At 45.7% G+C, this 20,487-nt stretch overlaps 1 protein-coding gene across 1 annotated transcript in view; it reads left to right on the top strand.

Annotated features, from left to right (window-relative positions):
* The window catches only part of FLRT2 (fibronectin leucine rich transmembrane protein 2), a 165,322-nt gene extending 145,250 nt beyond the window's left edge, over positions 1-20,072 (top strand). Inside the window, exon 2 of the mRNA XM_085626589.1 lies at positions 11,148-20,072. Coding sequence (XP_085482715.1) covers positions 11,517-13,514 — 1,998 coding nt within the window. The 5' untranslated portion in view covers positions 11,148-11,516 and the 3' untranslated portion in view covers positions 13,515-20,072. The remainder of the gene's footprint in view (positions 1-11,147) is intronic.
* Positions 20,073-20,487: the final 415 nt, after the last annotated feature.

Here is a 20,487-nt window from a genome sequence, read left to right as displayed (position 1 = left end):
TGCTGACAACTCACAGAGTAAGTGTGAGGTAGCTCAAGTTCCTTTTGAGTGGGGGGGGGTCTCAGGTACTCTTCAGGTTGCTGTGAGGCCCGCCATGCCTGTTGATTGTCTCCTGGGCAATGATTTGGAGGACTCCCCTTGGGCTAAGGTGGAGAGAAAAGCGCATCTGGAAATGTTGGGTCTGCCTGAGTGGGTGTGTGCGACCACCCGGTCCATATCAGTTAGTAAGGGTGTTGATGGGGCCCTGGAGCCTGAAAGTATGGCCCAGGTCCCAACCGTGAAGAGAAGAGGCAGGGGGCGCGGGAAACCGTCCCCCATCGTTCCCGCGGTCCAGGAGGGAGCAGACCCTGAGGGGGATGCCCTGGAACCAACAGGAGAACAAGTGGCCGAACTGGGAGACCTGCCCGAGCTGACCCATTGGCAGCAGGATGGTGGTCCCTCCAGGGAGGAATTTTGTGCTGAACAGAAAGAGTGCCCTTCTCTTGTGGGTATGAGGCAGAAGGCCTCCGCCCAAACGACAGGTGATCAGTCAGGATCACATTGGGTCTACTGGGAGAACGACCTCCTGTATAGCGAGCCTAAGGCTGCTGAGCCTGGGTCAGCCCGTGTGCTGGTGGTACCCCAGCGCTTCAGAGCCTTCCTACTGGGGTTGGCTCATGACGTTCCGTTAGCTGGACATCTGGGGCAGGACAAGACCTATGACAGGCTTGTCACCCATTTTTATTGGCCCCAGATGAGAAGGGATTCAGATATCCATTGTAGGACCTGTCAAACTTGCCAGGCAAGTGGGAAAAGTGGGCGGAAGCAGAAGGCTCCCCTCCAACCTTTTCCCGTCGTCAGTACCCCCTTTGAGCGAGTGGGAATTGACATTGTGGGGCCACTGGACCCCAAGACAGCCATGGGCAACAGGTTTATCCTGGTCTTGGTGGACCATGCCACCCGGTACCCGGAAGCCATCCCTCTCCGCACAGTGACGGCCCCCGTGGTGGGACGGGCACTGATGGGTGTTTTCTCCCGCATGGGGTTCCCCAGAGAGGTGGTGTCAGACCGGGGCACCAACTTCATTTCGAATTATATGAAGTCTCTGTGGAAGGAGTGTGGGGTAACCTACAAGTTTACCACTCCTTACTACCCTCAAGGTAATGGGCTGGTTGAGAGATTCAACCGGACCCTGAAAGGCATGATCATGGGTCTCGAAGAACCAATGAGGCGTAAATGGGACGTCCTCTTGCCATGCCTGCTGTTTGCTTACCGTGAGGTGCCACAGAAGTCTCTAGGGTTCAGCCCATTTGAGCTTTTGTATGGTCACCCGGTAAGAGGACCTTTGAGTCTGGTTAAAGAAGGCTGGGAGCAATCTCCCAGGAAACCTCCCCAGGATGTATATAGTTACATGCTGGCCTTTAGGAACCAGACTCGGCGCTTCAGAGATCTTGCTCAGGCAAATCTGGAGGCCAGCCAGGAAGAGATGAAGCGGTGGTACGATCAGAATGCCACTCTGGTTGAGCTTCAACCTGGTCAGAAAGTTTGGGTCATGGCCCCTGTGGAACCTTGTGCGCTCAAGGACAGGTGGACTGGACCATTTGAGGTTGTGGAGAAGAAGAGCGATGTCACCTACTTGGTGGACTTGAAATCTCCCAGGAACCCCTTAAGGGTCCTGCATGTCAACCGGTTAAAGCCCCACTTAGAAAGATCCGAAGTGGGCATGCTCCTTGCCACAGATGCTGGGATGGAGGAGGAGAGTGAGCCTCTTCCTGACCTCCTGTGCGTAAAAGAAAAAGATGGGTCAGTGGATGGTGTTGTCCTCTCTGACACACTGACCCCTGAGCAGCAGCAAGATTGTCGCCATCTGTTGGTACAATTCCCTGATCTGTTCTCCTTAATCCCTGGTGTCACCCAGTGGTGTGTCCATGATGTGGACACTGGGGACAGCACTCCTGTGCGGCACAAGGCCTACAGGGTGACTGACAAGGTCAGAGCATATATCAAGGAGGAGGTCTCCAAGATGTTTGCCTTAGGGGTGGTTGAGTCCTCTAGCAGTCCTTGGGCCAGCCCAGTGGTCTTGGTCCCAAAGGCTGCAGCGCCTGGTGCTTCACCAGAACTTCGGTTCTGTGTGGATTACCGAGGACTCAATTCGGTCACCAAGACCGACGCGCACCCCATCCCCAGAGCTGATGAGCTCATCGATCGGTTGGGGGCTGCCCGGTACCTTAGTACGTTTGATCTAACGTCTGGGTACTGGCAGATCGCCTTGACTGATGGGGCAAAAGAGAGGTCTGCATTCTCCACACCAGATGGGCACTACCAGTTCCGGGTGATGCCCTTTGGGATGAAGAATGCCCCTGCCACATTCCAGAGGTTGGTTAACCAGGTATTGGCCGGGCTGGAAGATTTCAGCGCCGCCTACCTGGACGATATAGCAGTGTTCAGCGCCAGCTGGGAGGAACACTTGCGCCACCTCCAGGAAGTGTTGTTGGCCCTGCGCAGAGCAGGCCTCACAATCAAGGCTAGTAAGTGCCAGATTGGGCAGGGTTCAGTGGTGTACTTGGGGCACCAAGTAGGGAGCGGCAAGGTGGCCCCCCTGCAACCCAAGATAGATACCATCCTGGCTTGGGAACCGCCCAAAACCCAGACTCAGGTGAGAGCCTTCTTGGGTCTCACGGGTTACTACAGGAGGTTTGTCAAGGGGTATGGCAACATTGTGCACCCCTTGACCTCGCTGACTTCCCGGAAGCAGCCGAGACTTGTGATCTGGACTGACGCCTGTCAGAAAGCCTTTGACACCCTGAAAACTGCAATGTGTACAGCACCGGTCCTCCAGGCACCCGACTTTTCAAAAGAATTCATTGTCCAGACGGACGCTTCAGAGCATGGTGTGGGGGCTGTTCTAGCACAGATGAATGAGGAGGGCCGAGACTTACCTGTAGCCTTCATCAGCCGGAGGTTACTTCCCAGGGAACAAAGGTGGAGTGCGATAGAGCGTGAGGCATTTGCTGTGGTCTGGGCGCTGAAGAAGCTAAGACCCTACTTGTTTGGGTCTCACTTCCGGGTTCAGACAGACCACAGGCCCCTCAGATGGTTAATGCAGATGAGGGGTGAGAACCCAAAGCTGTTGAGGTGGTCCATTTCCCTACAGGGGATGGACTTTACGGTGGAACACCGCCCTGGTACAGATCACGCCAATGCTGATGGTCTGTCCAGATTTTTCCGCCTTAGTGATGAGGACTCCCTGGGTGAAGGGTAGCTCTCCCCACATTTCAGCTGGAGGGGACACGTGTTAGACCTGGCATCATTGGCATGAGTCTCTCCTCCATTTTTTTCTGTTTGCCTCCTCTGTTTACGATGTTTTTGCTGGTTTATCGCTTTGGGCACTGTGCCACTGCTGATCAGTGCCACAGTGCAAGTGCTCCCTATGTTAAATTGTTACATTGATTGGTGTTACCATGATTGGCTTGGTTGACTTACTGTTCAGACCCTAGTCTAGTGCACTGCGTGTGCCAAGGGCGTGTAAGTTAACTGCTGCTGGTGGGCTTGCAGCACTGGTTGTGCCACCCACGGAAGCAGCGTGTAAAACATGTCTCAGGCCTGCCACCGCGGCGCCTGCGTGCAGTCCCCGACTGCCATGTCGACTTGGCAAGGAAACCTACTTGCCAGTCTCTAAACCTTCACTTTGCCACATTTCAGACACCTCTATGGTAGGCCCTAGGGCAGGGTGCATTGTTGGTAAAAGGTAGGTCATGCCCTGATGTGTGTGGCATGACCTAATAGTGAATTACAGCCCTTTTCGTTCTTCACTATTGAAGGGCTACCTGCCTCCCATAGGCCAGGATGGGCAGACGGATTATTAACTCCATTATAATCTATCTGACTCAGGGAGCATGGTAGCAGGTCGAGTTTAGTATCCCTGAGCTCGGAATTTAATAACACACCCTTTAGGATGGATGGTTTTTAAATTCTATGTTTGAAAATAGCCCTTTTAGAAGGTGGCTATTTTCTTGTCCAACTATCCACCGGTCTCTGCTGGTTTGGTGTGTGTGTCAGGGGCTGGGTGGCTCCAGAGGTCTGAATGAGTCAGTGTGGGGTGAATGGGGCGTTTACACGTAGATTGAGGGAAGAGTAGCCTGCCCTGCCTGACACAATTCTGGCTCCACCTCCTGCTGGGCGACTGATAGCCCTGCTCCTGCCAGTGACAATACTGGCCCCGCCTCCTGCTGGGCGGCTGAGGACTCTGCCCTGCTCAGTGAATAGGCCAGGTGCCTCTGCCTGGCAACACCCACAGCGAACCTGAGATGGGGGGAATTTCCCTGCTTGGACAAAGGGAACAAAGGAGAAAAAGGGTATAAGAGAAGGACCCCTGAACCAAGAACTCAGATCACTTCTGACAAGGAAACCTGTACTAAGGACAAGAAGCCTGCTGATCTAAGGACTTGCCTCCCCTTTCTGCCAGAGTGCTGTATTGCTGTGGAGGAACCTGAAAGCTGCTTCTTTATTTTTGCCAAGGAACAAGGAGAGAGGAACTTGGTGTGTACTCTCTGAACACTTGCTAGGAAATCTCCAAGGGCTGGAAGAGTGCCAGTCTCCTGCTGAAGTCACAGGGCCAAAGGACTTCACCATTTTGCTGAATTGCTGGAAAGTGTTGTTTCCAGTACACAAGGGAGAATCTGCAGTCGACGCCGCCGACGCCGCCGAATCCAGCTCGACACCGTGAGTAACGGCTCCAGTGTCCCGAGCCTTCGACGCCGGCCGCCGGGCCCGATCGACGCCAGCAGCATCGCCAGTGAGCAGTGGGTATCGGCCCCAGTTCCAAGTGACCCCGTCTTGACGCCGGTATCAACGCCAGTGAGCAGTGGGTATCGGCCCCGGCTCCAAGTGACCCCGTCTCGACGCCGCTGCTGATCGCATCGACTCGACGCCCTTCTCGACGCCGTGAGCGCTGCTCCGGCCCGACATCCCTCGACGCCGCTGCAGATCGACCCGATTCCGAGGCACGACCTCGACGCCGACATCTCGACGCCGTGGATCATCGTTTTCTTCGTTTCTCAAAGGTACTGTACTTGTGGGGTCTGTTGCAACTCCAGGCTCGACGTAGCGCTCCTCGCGGTCGACGCCGAACCTTGGGAACCTTGAAGACTCGACGTCGTGTGACTCCTGTGGGGGTTACATTGTTGCCAAAGAACTGTGCTCAGAAGAATACTTTGCTAAAGAACTATTTGCCAAGAAGAAACCTTATTTTTCCTTCCAAAGAGTATTTATTAAGACTGTGGTATATTTTTGTCGTTATTTGGTCTTGTGCTAAGCCTTATATAAAAATACTATTTTTATAATAACTTCTGTGTCGTGTCCATCTGTAGTGTATTCACTGTATTACTGTATGTGGTCATAAATGCTTAACACACTGCCTCTGAGATAAGCCTGTCTGCTCTGCCAAGCTACCAAGGGGGTAGCAGGGGTTATCTGAGTGTGTAATCCCCCTTCCCTGACTAGAGTTGGTTGGTCCCTATTTGTCAGAAGTGTATACCTCTGCCAACTAGAGACCGCCGGTTCTAACAGTCCTACTGCTTCCTAAAGGCAAACCTGCTTCCCAAGAAAGAACCGACATCCTATTGACGAACAAGCATTCAAAGAATGGATGATGGTCCTACTGCTTCCTACAGACAAACCGTCTTCCTAAGGAAGAACAGACATCCTATTGACGAACAAGCATTCAAAGGATGAATGTTGGTCCTAATGCTTCCTACAGACAAACCTTCTTCCTAAGGAAGAACAGACATCCTATTGACAATCAAGCATTCAAAGAATGGAAGATGGTCCTACTGCTTCCTAAAGACAAACCTGCTTCCTGAGGGAGAACAGACATCCTATTGACGAACAAGCATTCAAAGAATGAATGATGAACAAACGTGCTTCCTAAGGAAGAGCAGACATCCTATTGACGAACAAGCATTCAAAGAATGGATGATGGTCCTACTGCTTCCTAAAGGCAAACCTGCTTCCCAAGGAAGAACCGACATCCTATTGACGAACAAGCATTCAAAGAATGGATGATGGTCCTACTGCTTCCTACAGACAAACCGTCTTCCTAAGGAAGAACAGACTCCTATTGACGAACAAGCATTCAAAGGATGAATGTTGGTCCTAATGCTTCCTACAGACAAACCTTCTTCCTAAGGAAGAACAGACATCCTATTGACAATCAAGCATTCAAAGAATGGAAGATGGTCCTACTGCTTCCTAAAGACAAACCTGCTTCCTGAGGGAGAACAGACATCCTATTGACGAACAACCATTCAAAGAATGAATGATGGTCCTACTGCTTCCTACAGACAAACCTGCTCCCCAAGAACAACAGAGTTTTCTAACAACAAATACATTTCACAATAAGAAATGTGTGTAAGAGAGAAGAGCATAAGTGCAGCTAGTGAACATGCTCCTTAATGACATCTTCCTCAGAAAGGTGCTCGCTAATGACGCATGTGCTTTCTAACGATGAACATACAAGCCAATGAATAATGCCTCTCTTAATCAATAATGATGAATATGCTCATTAATTACATTGGTGCCTCTCTGGGAGCAAGTACTTCCTAATGACATGTCTGTGGTTCTTGAGGCGGAAAGTTAGCAGTCCAGGTACTCCCATCAGAATTCCCGTTACCTACTGAGAAGTGCAGTACTTTCCCTTTAAGGGTAGGACAGGGAAGGGCAAGTAATCCACCTTTCAAGCTAAGGTGCAGGCAGGGCTTTAAGTGGGATGAAAAAACTGGGGGGTCTCTCAAAGGGACGTGGCCGATGCAGTTAGGGGCGTTGTTTAAAGAGCGTAACCTGAATATCTGTGCTTGGCATAGTGTGCCACCTGACTGGCATTTTGCTGCTTCTGTGATTGAATCCAGATGTATAATACAAAAAGTAAGATTACCTACAACAAGCTAGGGCAGTGGTTCCCAAACTGTGCGCCGCGGCGCCCTGGTGCGCCATTATGAGTAGCCAGGGGCGCCGTGCACGATGTGGGAAAGATAGTGTTTGGACGTGTTTAGGCAGTAAAATATGATGCGTCATTTGACGCTCTAACAGCGCCTGAATGCAGGATGAAGCTTATTCCAGCCGCAACATACGGGGGAGTTACAAATACCACCTGCATAATCCGGGAACATGGTTTGGCCTAAGAGCGCACTGCCGCCATACGTGCGTACGTACGTGCTTTCACAGACGTAACCTCCGCTTACTGGCATACGCATCTCTGACGACCATTGAGCATTATTGCTGCCCGCCGTGTTCTGCCGTGCCTCGTGGGACCCTCTTCACAAGTTACAAATTGGTAAGACTAGGGCTGAATCACTGCTCGCTCATTAACTCATTTATTTGGTTTATTTTGAGAAACTGAGTTTGAAAGGGACAAGTTATAAATGTGCAGTGGCCCCCGCAGTCTCGTCGAAAAACAGGACAGCATCTGACTTAATGAACACGTAGTAGGCCCCTCGCAGAACAAGATGATTTCAAATATAGCTACAACTTGTAAATGTGAAATACAGCCATGTATAATTATATCCTGGCTGCTGTATCCACACTTTGTGTGAACTTGAAGAAACACCGTGCCTGATTTTATAAATCAGAAATTCCAGTGGGCAAACTCGCGGCTGTGGAAATAGGCCGCATTGCAGCCAGGATTAATTTCCTGGCCCCAGTCTGACCCTCCGTATATTTCTCGATGTATAAAACTTTTTCTGGAGCTGATACTACCCGTCCCTATTACACTTCTGAGGGTTAGCCACCTGCAGAAAACGTCTGTATAGGTTCAGTTTCAGGATATAATATTCTGAAAAAACATGGCTAACTCACTTCTTGGAAATACTTTTAGGAAATCTTAACAGGTTCCAAGGATCATAAAAGAGCTCAGACTGGTTGTGCACGGATGTGGCAAAGAACCGTGTTTACGTCTACGCCACGCACTTCTAGTCTGTGTAAGGTAGCTCAGTGTAAGGTAGCTATAAAAAGTATAAATCAGTTGGTATAAATGCTTTGCTGCAGAGATCATTCTGCAAACTGCAGGTCGCAAATTACAGTCCAGTGAACTTAACTAGGCACTTTCTGCAAAAGGGTGCGTGCAGTCTGCAAGGCACACATTTTTAGCCAGTCCTTCAATAAAGATAAGGTTGACAAATGGATTTATTAAGTGACAAAACAAGTTTGTAATCCCTGAACACAATTTAAGGGACATTGTTATCACTCACCGTCTATTTCCTGAAAAACGTTTCTGAATAAAAAAAGTAATGCATGTTTTAGAATCCATTCACAGCTGGCTTGAAAATGAAGACAATTTGCACCAAAAGCAATATTTCTCAGAGACATCTCCGAAGTATGTACCCCGGAAGAAGCTGCTAGTGTCACATCAATTTCGACAGATGACAGAAGCAGGAGTGGGCTGTTAGGCGTGGGGGCAGCAGACCTATGTGATAAAAGGCACCTGGGCAGGGACCGGCAGTGGGCACACATGTGGTCAATTCAAAGTCATTAATGTCCTGTGCCTCACACTGACCTGGGATATAACTGGGTCTACTACCACGTCCACCTTGTGCAACTGACTCTACCTTATCCATACCAGCATGCTACAAAACTGCCTCTTGCCCGTCCATTCTTCCTGCCATGAGACTGGCTCTACCCCAGCCCCACTGAGCTGGCTGGATCTTACGCAGCCCTGTCTTCTGCCATTCATCTCGTTCTGCCCCCAACCTTACTGTCCTGCCCTGCCTCAGCCCCTGTGACCTGGAGTGTGCCTACTTATAGCTCTGCCAATGCTCGCTGACATGGCCCCACTGACAGTATATATTACTTGCTGTTCACCAGCCCTCCCAGTTTGCCACCCAAATGACTGCCTCATCCCTACTGTACTAACTTTACTAGGCGACTGACTCTGCCCTTGCACAGTGACATGGCATGCGACTGTCACTGCATCACCTGGCGTACTGCCATCTTTCTGGTAAGTAACTTGACCTGACCTGTTTTGGCCTGCCAGGGAACCTTTAATGATCACAAATGCTCCAAAACATGACTTCCTCTACTTGTCATCAATTGGAAAATAAAAAAGCATCCCAATTAATTTAGGAAGACAACTGGGAGTACTCCTAGGTCGGGCTTACATCCCCCCACCGGTAAAAAATAAATGTGGGGAGCCATGGCCAACTGCCAATTTAGTCAAGGGAGCCACAGGTCAAAAAAGTTTGGGAACCACTGAGCTAGGGCTATTGGCTTTGTCAACGGCTGTTAGTTGCATAAAATACCTAGGCAGCAACTATGGCTTCTTTGCATATAATATTGAAAATATTTCCGTACTGAAATGATGAGACTGTAAAAGAACTATAAGGAGTCTCTTTGAAGTTACCTCACATGCAGTGAAGGGTGGCATTGCTGCAGAGTTAAGATGTATTTTTCGCCCCGAGGGTAAGGGAAAACATGGAGAGCCCGAGAGTTCTGGTGCTGAGACCCATTTCGGCACCTGTTTTTTTTAAAAACTGCCGCAAGACCCGGCCCACTTAAAGCCCTGGGTGCAGGTGCTCAGTACCTAGCACTACCTGCCCATGTAAAGCACTTTACATCTGCTCCCTAAAGTAGAGCACAGGTCATGCGCATTTGAATGAAAAATGCGTCTCCTAGGGCGAAACATGCTCCCAATTAGGTATGTGCGTCCGAATAATGAAGTAATGGCATACATGCTACTTCCCTTTGACAATTAATTATGCCCAGCCTGCTGTAACCAAAAGAACTCACTCCGCACCCCTTTCTAATGACGAATGGGCTTTCCACTGACGAGCGCGCGCGCGCTTCCACTTCCAACATGCTTCCCGTGACGAATGTGCTCCCTAATCCGAACGCGCTTCCAATAACCAACATGCTTACCGTGACGAATGTTATCCCCCTAATGACGAACGTGATTCCCACTGATGAACGTGCTTCCAATAACCAAAATGCCTCCTATGACGAATGTGCTCCCTTAACGCCGAACGCGCTAACAGTGACCAACATGCTTGCTTGCTAATGTCGAACATGCTTCAGCTCACTAACATGCTTCCTAACGTCGAACAGGCTTCAACTCACTAACATGCTTCCTAACGTCGAACAGGCGTGCAATAACCAACATGCTTGAAGGGACGGATGTACTTTCTACTGACAAACGCGCCTCGCAGCGACAACCTTGCTTCATAATGAAGAACGTGCTTCGTAATGAGGAACGTGCTTTCTCGTGGAAATTAAGCAGTCTAAAACGAGCACGCGCCACGCAGCAAAAGAGGCACGTGCTGCTAATGATGAACATCCACCCTAATATCACGGTGCGCGCTCTCTCTCTCTCAGATGAGCAGCAATGAATTAAGGCTTCGAATAGGCACTCTCAATTCCGTAGAGCTGTTTTTTTTTATATACTATTAAAAAGTCAGGAAATGAAAGCACTTTTTCTCATTGGAAATGAATGCTACATACTATTTCCCAGAACTGCTCTTCCATTATTGAGCCATAAAATTATTTTTTTGCATTCTTCACTTTAATCTTCCCATATGTTCAGTGTACCCTTGATGTATTTACAGTGGGCTTTTATCATTGGTGTTTTGGATTTTAAATCACAAAGTAACGAAACAGACACACGTAGAGGCTTTGAAACTGCAAGTGCTTGATGAAGATGAACAGAAATAGAGCGCGACCTCTCTAATTTACTTATGAAAATTGGGATTGCTGCTGTAACAATGCACATTTCGATATTATAATTTCATTGCCAGAAATGAACAACCATGAATCATTTATGCTAGATTGTCAGTTGTCAAGATGGAGCAAGTGGGCCACCGCTATTATTTAACAAATCGATACTTGCTGTTTATTTATGTACAGTATTTAAGATTTAAATTTAAATACATAATCAATTGCATTTTTTATTTCTGGCCTTTGTAGCCTTTGGGATCTATGTGTCTTTACCTTGGGCTTCTCACTTTCAAGGTGGACATTATTTTTATAGAAATTACAAATTATATGGATTTTAATTGCATGGACTACTTTAATGTTCTTGTTCTCACTGGTACATAGAGTGAAAACGATGCATGGTGAAGTGAGAGCAGATCCTGATCTAAAATAACGTTGTTTCTCTTTCTTTGTCTCTCCCTATCTGAAAACAGATTTTTGCAGCCCGACACCAAGAAGACGGAAGGCTTCCCAACACTAAGAAGTTGTGTGCGACACCGAAGAGGGAACTTTGCAGAAACTGTGCATTTTTTGTTCTACCAGCTAAGCGTGCAACCTAATAATCAGCCTTGCAGTCACATTGGATGGAAGCAGTAACATGTTGAAACTTGGCTAGTGGTCCCATGGCTTCGCATTCAAGGACACGGGACAGATCATCATAATCGGATTAATTTCCTACTTTTGTGGCAAATATTGCTCTCAACAAGAGCTCTAGCCACACCCATGGTGAAAACTTATTAAAATGGTTTGGTTTTGGTGACACTTTTCTTCCTGATTTCCTTTCAGATTTTTAGTGGTTTTGAATGTCTGAAATGGGCCCACAAAGAACAATGTGGCCCAGGGACTGGGTCTCTTTCCTAAAGCTGAGGATTATTTCTTTGCTGGTGTTCTCCATGCAGATCTCACGCATGACGGCCTGTCCAAGTGTTTGCCGCTGTGACCGAAACTTTGTTTACTGCAATGAGCGAAGTTTGACCTCAGTGCCTCTTGGGATCCCAGAGGGGGTAAATGTCCTCTACCTTCACAACAACCAAATTAATAATGCTGGGTTCCCTGCAGAGCTGCACAATGTCCAATCCGTGACTACGGTCTACCTGTATGGCAACCAACTGGACGAATTCCCAATGAACCTTCCCATGAATGTCAGGGTGCTTCATCTCCAAGAAAACAATATCATGACGATCTCAAGAGTAGCGCTAGCTCAGCTTTTGAAGCTGGAGGAGCTACATCTGGATGATAACTCTATCTCAACTGTGGGGGTAGAAGATGGGGCCTTCCGGGAAGCTGTTAGCCTCAAGTTGTTGTTTTTGTCAAAGAATCACTTGAGCAGTGTGCCAGTAGGTCTTCCATATGGTCTGCAAGAGCTCAGAGTTGATGAAAACCGCATCGCCATGATATCGGACCAGGCTTTTCAAAATCTCACCAGCCTGGAACGTCTGATTCTGGATGGTAATCTCCTTACCAACAAAGGGATAGCAGATGGCACTTTCAGCTACCTGCCCAAGTTGAAAGAATTCTCAATGGTCAGAAATTCACTTACCACTCCACCCGCCGACCTGCAAGGGACACATTTGGTGAAGCTCAACCTGCAAGACAACCAGATCAACCACATCCCAGTAGCGGCCTTTCGGAATCTTCACAAGCTGGAGCGACTAGATATCTCCAACAACCAACTGCGCATGCTGACACCAGGGGTCTTTAACAGCCTCACCAACTTGAAGCAGCTTACTGCCCGAAATAACCCTTGGTATTGTGACTGCAGTATTAAATGGGTGACCGAATGGCTCAAATCCCTCCCTGCAGCCATAAATGTGCGGGCGTTTATGTGTCAGGGTCCAGAACAGGTCCGAGGGATGGCTGTTAGGGAACTTAATGTGAATTTATTATCATGTCCCACTACTACACCTGGTTTGCCCCCCATCACCTCTGCACCTTTGACAACTCTGCCCACCACACCGCCCCCTACATTGCCAGTTACTACACCTAGTATAAAATACACACTTCCAACTCCCACAGAGATTATTCCTTCTACTGTGCCTGACAAGGAGGTCATCAGAAAAGTGACCCCTCCCATCACTGGACGAATTCTTCTCTCCATCCATTTTGTGAATGACACTTGCATCCAGGTGAGCTGGTTGTCTTTTTTTCCAGTGGTATCCTACAAACTCACCTGGGTTAAAATGGGCCACAGTTTGGTTGGGGGAATTGTACAAGAACGGATAGTGAGTGGTGAAAAGGAACACTTAAGTCTGGTGAACTTAGAACCTAAATCCACATACAGAATTTGTTTGGCCCCCTGGGATTCTTTCAATGACCAGAAAGCTGGAGAAGACACTGTCTGCTCAGAAGCAACAACAAAGGCCTCTCTTTTGAACAATGGCAGCAACAGTGCCTCCAGTCATGAGCAGACAACACCACAGAGCATGGGCTCCCCGTTCATGCTGGCTGGGTTGATTGGAGGGGCAGTTATCTTCGTTTTAGTGGTCCTTCTTAGCATCTTCTGCTGGCACATGCACAAAAAGGGGCGTTCCAGCTCTCAAAAGTGGAAATACAACAGAGGACGCCGGAAAGACGACTACTGTGAAGCGGGCACCAAGAAGGACAACTCCATCCTGGAGATGACAGAAACCAGTTTTCAGATTGTCTCCTTAAATAACGATCAGCTCCTTAAAGGAGATTTTAGACTGCAGCCCATTTACGCCCCAAATGGGGGCATCGGCTACACGGACTGCCACATCCCCAATAACTTGCGATACTGCAATAACAGCAGTGTCCCAGACTTGGAACACTGTCATACGTGATAGTGTATGAAAGTGAAGGAACCAGGACAGTATGAACCTTTGGAAATTTACATTTGATAAATGTTTGCAGGTGCATTTGTGCATCTCAATTCTCTGTAATTTATACGGTGTACTATGTAATGGGATTTAAGATAAAAAGTGCTATCTTTTCTATTTCCAGTCAATCGCAAACAGTTTTGTAACTCTTTGCTTTTTAACTCTTTCAAAAGAAAATGCGAAGTACTGTACAGGGTTGTAGACTAAGCACCCGAAGTCATGGCAAAGGATGAGGAATGAGTCTTTCCTCCTATATTCATGTTTAATCACTTTGCTGTCAAAGCTGCCCCTTATTTCTTGATCCCTTTTCATTATTTATAGGAAAAGGCAAACTAAAATTCTCAGATAATGTTGTGGCTACTGCGGGACAAAACACATCTTAAATAGAACATTTTTGAATTTCATAGGTTTCACGTTTACTGGCAGTGGATTTATTTGTGTCCAGACCTTCCCCTTCCCTTCCCTCCCCTCCCCTATCCTCTCCTCTCCTCCCCCCTCCCCTCCCCTCCCCTCCCTTCGTCTCCTCTCGTCTCGTCTCCTCTCATCTCCTCTCCTCTCCTCTCCTCTCCTCTCCTCTCATCTCCTCTCCTTCGTTTAGGCTCTGTGGGTGTTAAGAATAACAAGACACTTTTATTGCTTAAAATTTATAAATTATTAACTATGATTTATGCACCCACAAACCCATCTTGCCTCATATCCATCACATTTCTTGAATAGATTTTACTCTGTCCTGTGCTTCTCGTTACACCTCTGCTCCTCAAGTTGGCCAGAGACATGCATTTCTTCTTTTACATGAGAATGCATCTGACAATGCAGCTTCTTTCATTTCCACCATAATATATATTTCATTGAAATGTAGTCCAATAAATGAATGGCACAACAGGTATGGAAGGGAATGCTACAAGCAATGTCCTTTCATAACCAGGACCGACAGTGACTGTTGGCAAAACTGGATCATGCATCCGAGATAGATAGGTTTATAAAAATATCTTGGCCCAGATATAGTAAGTACTTGCACTCGCTCAAAGTTGGACAAAGTGACACAAAAATAACAACGGGATATACCGTCCAGTGTAAAATGCGCTTTACTGTTGAAAGGCGAATTTGTTGTCAATGGAAAAACACATTTTCACCATGTTGTGTTGCTCATCATCAAACAGGCGTGGAGGTTCAGGGCAAATATGCTTAGATTTGACACAAAGCTGAACTGCTAAGGTAATAAGACTAGGCTTTGCATAAAAAACTAACACCTCCATAAAGCAGGAATTAACAAAGCAAATGTGTTTATTTATCATATAAACTCATACAGTGAGTGTGTATTGCAGGCACAGCAAACATCCAGGGCATAGGATTCTTCTGAGTTTCTCTTGGCTTAGTCATTTGTACTGTAAAGGTATTCTTCCACTACACAGGAGCGGTCCGTGTAGGTAAGAGTGGTGGGGCGAGGGGGATATGATAGATAGCGATGAGAGAAAATTAATTATTTACTTAATTTTTCCTCGTCGTCATCTGTCTAATCCCCCCTACCTTGCCTCACCACTCTTACCTGCACCGGCCGCTCCTGCCACTACAAATCCTATGCTAGACAGCACACTCTCACATCTGCACAATGGTGGTGCAACGCTGTACAACACACAAGGCAGCCTGTGTGTGTGCCTGCAAAGGGGATGACACCAGCAGCAGAACAATTGTAGCAGATGTGCTGGGTTATCCCCTTTGTGCAATGCAGCACAAAAAAAGGTTGCTGTGTTGCATGAAAAATTAATTAATCTAGCCCCTTGAGTTTATATTTAAGACAGTGAAATTAAACCAGGGTGTATTTTTACTCTTTCACAATAACATGAAGAATTTAAGCCACACGTATGATCAGTACTTAAGAGGGTTTGCTGAAGTACAAGCAGTAGTGGTTGGCACAGGTAAGGGGCGGTGAGTCGAGGCAGGGTCCGGGCTGGGTCGGGGAAGTCAACAGATGGCAGGATAAGTAACATTAAATCATTAAAAAAAACACTTCCTTGGGCTCACCGCATCACCGAATCGGCGATGCGGCGAGCACAAGGTAAGTGGTTTTATTATTTTTTTTAATTTAATGTTACTTATCTCGTCGTCCGTCGACTTCCCCGACATCCACCCTGCCCTGCCCCCACCCCACCCCAAATCTCACCACTCTTACCTGTGCCAGCCGCCACTGAGTACAAGACACAATATTCAAGTGCATTATAATTGCCTTTCTTGTGCAAACTACAATTTCAAAACTGAATAATATCATGGGACATCACTAGTGATACTGCATCTCTCGCTCAAAATGAAGCCAGATTGCTGGGTGTAGAAATGACAACTTATTTATAAGAAGCAGGGGCATGGAAAACTCAAGTAATTTGCTTTCACATATTTACTTGAAATTCTGCAAAAATAATCATAAAATTAGGTGAAATGTAAGAGTCATTTAGCACAAAAAAAGTGCAAAAAACACTAATGCCACGGACAACAGCCATCTTGCATTCTGGGCATTCACATTGCTCCTGTGCAATTTTTTTTAGATCATGTGGGGTAATGGCATAATTTTGGGTATTTTGCCTCAAAAAAGTCACACAAAATTCACAAAAATTACACCAGATTATACAAACATGACAGAAATTTCACCTGGGTTTACCAAGAAAAATTTTTAATCTAATAAGAAGCATTGTAGAGATACACTATTGCTATTTTATTCTGATGTGCAATTCAATTTTATAGCACTCGGAAGAGAGGCTATTAATATTAATTTTGCCTTTTTTCGGATGCAATATTTTTCTCTAGGTTAGGATATATACCAGTGAAAGCAGCAGACATAAAGAGGTTTTCACTCATGGTATGGCACCATACATTCTCAAACAGTCATGAACCAACACTCAAAGTACTTTTCCTATATAGACATGAACTAGAATGAGAATTTTGTGAGTCAGCATACACTTGATTAAGTTGAAAAACATGTCTACCAATTAGATGTTTTTGTTTGACTACGTGGGAAATTCAACAACGATAAGATTCTGGGATTCAAAAAGGTCTCACAGGTCTAAAATGAAAGAAAAGGGAGAGGAAAGAGGAGCACAAGGAATGGGAACGAAAGGTGGTTGGTCATGCAAGTCTATTAAAAATTGGGTATTCTGTAGGGTTCACAAAGGTTTCATAGGTATTTGACTCTCCTGTAAACATTTCTAAATACAAGGTTTAAACAGTGGTACAGTGGTGGCTCCACGAGGGAGTGCTGCTGGCGTTGGAGAGGGGCGGGGGAGGGGCAGGGTTGGGGGGGGGGGTAGTAAACTCTGGCTCACGGCCGAACGGAGTAATGTAAATAAATAAATAAAAACGAATTACATTGCGCGCGCTGCATCGCCATTTGGCGTTGCAGCGTGCGCAATGTAATTTGTTTTATTTATTTCTTTCTTTACATTACTCCGTTCGGCCGTGAGCCAGAGTTTACTACCCACTACCCTGTCCCTCCCCTGCCCCGCCCTACCACCCTTCAGCACTCCCTCGAGGAGCCGCCACTGCAGTGGTATACATTTGTTTACAGGGTGTGAAAAGGAAAGGAATAATTCCCAGGTTTTATGAGGGGCTGGGTGCTGAAAGAGATTTCCCTAAAGAATAATTTATTTTCCATGTGCAAAAAAAAAAAAAAAATCAATGGAAGTGCCCTATACTGCCTCACCTTAAATGGGCAGATTTGTAATGGTTGACAAAAATGTTTTGATGCTCATAAACATTTACAAGTATAAGAGAAAAGTAGACTCACTGATTTGCAGGCTTCTTTGTGATTTCGGTCCACCTATTAAATCCCATTAACGGCCACCAGAAAATGATCTGGACGGGGTTGTCTCTGCAAACATGAATCCGATGGGAAGGCTCCGCTTTGCTTTAAATTGTTGTGCTTGTGCAGTACGTTATGCTATAGGTATTTCAAATGGTTTTGATCAAGGATGGCAGGTTATCCTGAAGGTACATGTCTGTGGGTGATGATGATGCCCTGTTCACATAAATGAGTTGTCTAGGTACTACAATCATTGACAGCCTCTATTGAGAACAACCTCCATACTGGGAGCAATTGAATGTTGAATCTTCTGAATATCCCACGAGGAAGACTAAAACAGGTCATATGAGGATGTATTGTTAACATTTATGAATGCTGACAAGGGACCTAGATCACTGTATGATGCATGGAACCATGCAGATGGTATTCAAATGGGCCAGTTACTCCTCCAAGCCTCGAGGGGGGTTGCAATCTATATGTCCCTGCAGACCCCTGTTCTCACCGTGTTGTGATTCATCTGGAGCAGTGCCCACAAATGTTTATGAGCTGTAAAAAGAGAGTGGAATAGTTGGTAATCTGCTCTTCTTATTAAGCAATGCTCACCACATTTAGTTATTAGCAGCAGTTTATTAAACAAATAGAGTGGGCATGCACTTATGTTTACCAGTCAACCAAAGTTTTACATGTGTGATGGCACCTCTATTAGAAACTGCTATTCCAGAAGTAAAGAAGTTGTGGTATTTTAGAGACAGTAAACATAAATATATTTCAAATCAGCCACCATATAATATCAGAACATTTTCAATACTTCTTAACGGTATCTTGTTTTACATAGTTTCCAACAGCAAGCAGCACAAACATACATTCATTTTACAATTAATATGTCTGAAGCTGACAGGCAATCACCTGCTGCTTTTCATCAAAAAGATCACCAATTCTACCAGTTGACCTCAATTTTATATATGAAGTACAATGCTCTGCTTTAAGGATATAACAACTGCCATTTGTTTTTGGAATCAATGGTCAGGATTTTGCTTGTTTCTTTCTTCAAATGTTTGGTGTCTTCTCAGTCGTAGCTTTTAAAGCACTTCCAATTGTTTCCCATTGTGCCTCATTCACCAAAGCAAACATATTAATTGTAAGCATTTGGTTCTTATAGCCAGACTGAAGTGTTTCTTTACTTGTCAGGCTGGAGCAGCACTAAAAAAGATTATAAAATGATAAACAAAATGGGCGTGAAATGGCACATTGTATTCAGTTCTCTCACGCAACACCTTGTGTTGATTTCTAAAATATCCCTGCATCCAGATATGATTTTGACATGCTACCACTTTCTGACATACTTCCTGGGTAAGGAAACATTGTGGCAAGCGAATTCATCTTTGGAGAGTAGGAAATACATTGAATAGACACATGCGCATGAACGTAATTTCCAAGATCAGACTGTATGTGAACTAGAATAAAAATTGAGCTAGTGAAGTTGTTCATTGGAAAACTGTCTGGAACTATAGTCGTACGTTTTCCCTTTTTCCTCTCTCACAAAGAGGCAGTGTTTAGAGAAGCTGTGAGTAGCCGCATACACAGAAGTTAGTGCTGACTGTATGCACTGAAAGTTTTGAAACCCTTACTTCCTCTGCATAGTCCATCGTATCTCTATAGGTACATTAATAAGCAGCATAAAAATAAGCAGTGCCCCTCTTTTAAAACTAAGACTATCAAATTGTTGGTTAACCTACCCTCCCCTTAAGTAATTTCGCCAATGTTCTCTTTTCATCAACATGTTTCGGCACTTTCTGCGAGCTAGAACATCCATCTAACGCCCAATGTGCTCCAGGGTTAGTTGGATCCTTTCCTGTACCCAATGCACTTTACAGAAAACAATGAAGGGGTGACAGCTTTGATAGCAAAGAAGTTCTCGATTTCAACTCAACCTTTTGGTTTGTGACATTTACTTGTTCATGTGTTTAACACAGAGACATTACACGTTTGCCTTTTGGTTGAAAAAGAACATTTAAAATAAATCAATGGTTTTTACTCATGTTTCAACTTTACAGTAGCCTGACCAACGGAAAAAGGATCAGAAGTTCCATTTTGTCAGTGCCAAAGGTCAGTACAAGGTCATAGGTCACTAGGTCAAGTGCTGATACTCCATGTACAGAAATGCTACATATAGGAAGCTTCATCTCACAGCCACCCCCGTCCCATGCTGCAGAGCTGTTAGCAGATGAGTGGAGAGTAAGGAGTGTGGAGCACGCACAAGAAGAAAAGATGTACTGGTTGAGTTTTGCACAAGCGCGCTCCAACATCCTACACTCTCCCAATTGAGAACATCAGCCTTGTAGCACAGACACTGGAATAGCACAGAAGGATACACACCAGCCTTTGTTCACGCGCAATTTGTATGGCGCCACTTCAATTCTTAGAGGCAGAAGGCGACTTACAGCAAATCTGTGAACAAACAAAAACACCAAGTCCCAAAAATAGTAGCGCCGAATATTTGTATCTAACTGGCAGTGTGCTGAATATCATTTTGCTATTTTTGGAAAATATTATCAATTGAGCCACGTGCAAATGTATTTCTGCTTTGTGCTTGGCATTGTTTATCCATTATAATATAGGCTTACAATCTGCAATGTCTGTCTTCTGGGATTTGCCATGTTATGTACATTGTTAATTTGAAAATCTCATTCTACACTATGCCTTTTTGATATACTCAGTAAAGACTCATTTTATTACTTGGTTTCCTCAAACACATTTATTGAAATGCGAAACACTGCCTCGAGTGCCATACAAAATAATGAATTTTTATTGCGATTTCTCCTGAAAGTCATAATAGCTGAGTTCTGAATTTATTGTGTATCCCCTAATTTGTCCCTCGCCTCCAGGTTCGACATTCAAAGGTAGTCTAAACTTCAGTTGATATCAATATGCACTGCACATACTGATTTCACTCCCATGCAACAATCTTTACATTTTATGTATATGTTCATGCTCAGTGAAATAAAGTAGTCATGATTCAGCCTGATGAGAAAATACAACTTTAAATTCCTACCTACTGCCCTCGTGTAGGAACAAAACCTCAAAGAAAAACTACTATTCCAATTAATACATTTACTAGTGACATATCTGGGGGCATATTATCAAGCAAGG

Source organism: Triturus cristatus, chromosome 9 (genome assembly GCF_964204655.1).
Source record: "Triturus cristatus chromosome 9, aTriCri1.1, whole genome shotgun sequence".
In the NCBI taxonomy this organism is placed as follows: domain Eukaryota; kingdom Metazoa; phylum Chordata; class Amphibia; order Caudata; family Salamandridae; genus Triturus; species Triturus cristatus.
This window is presented reverse-complemented; position numbering and strand designations above follow the sequence as displayed.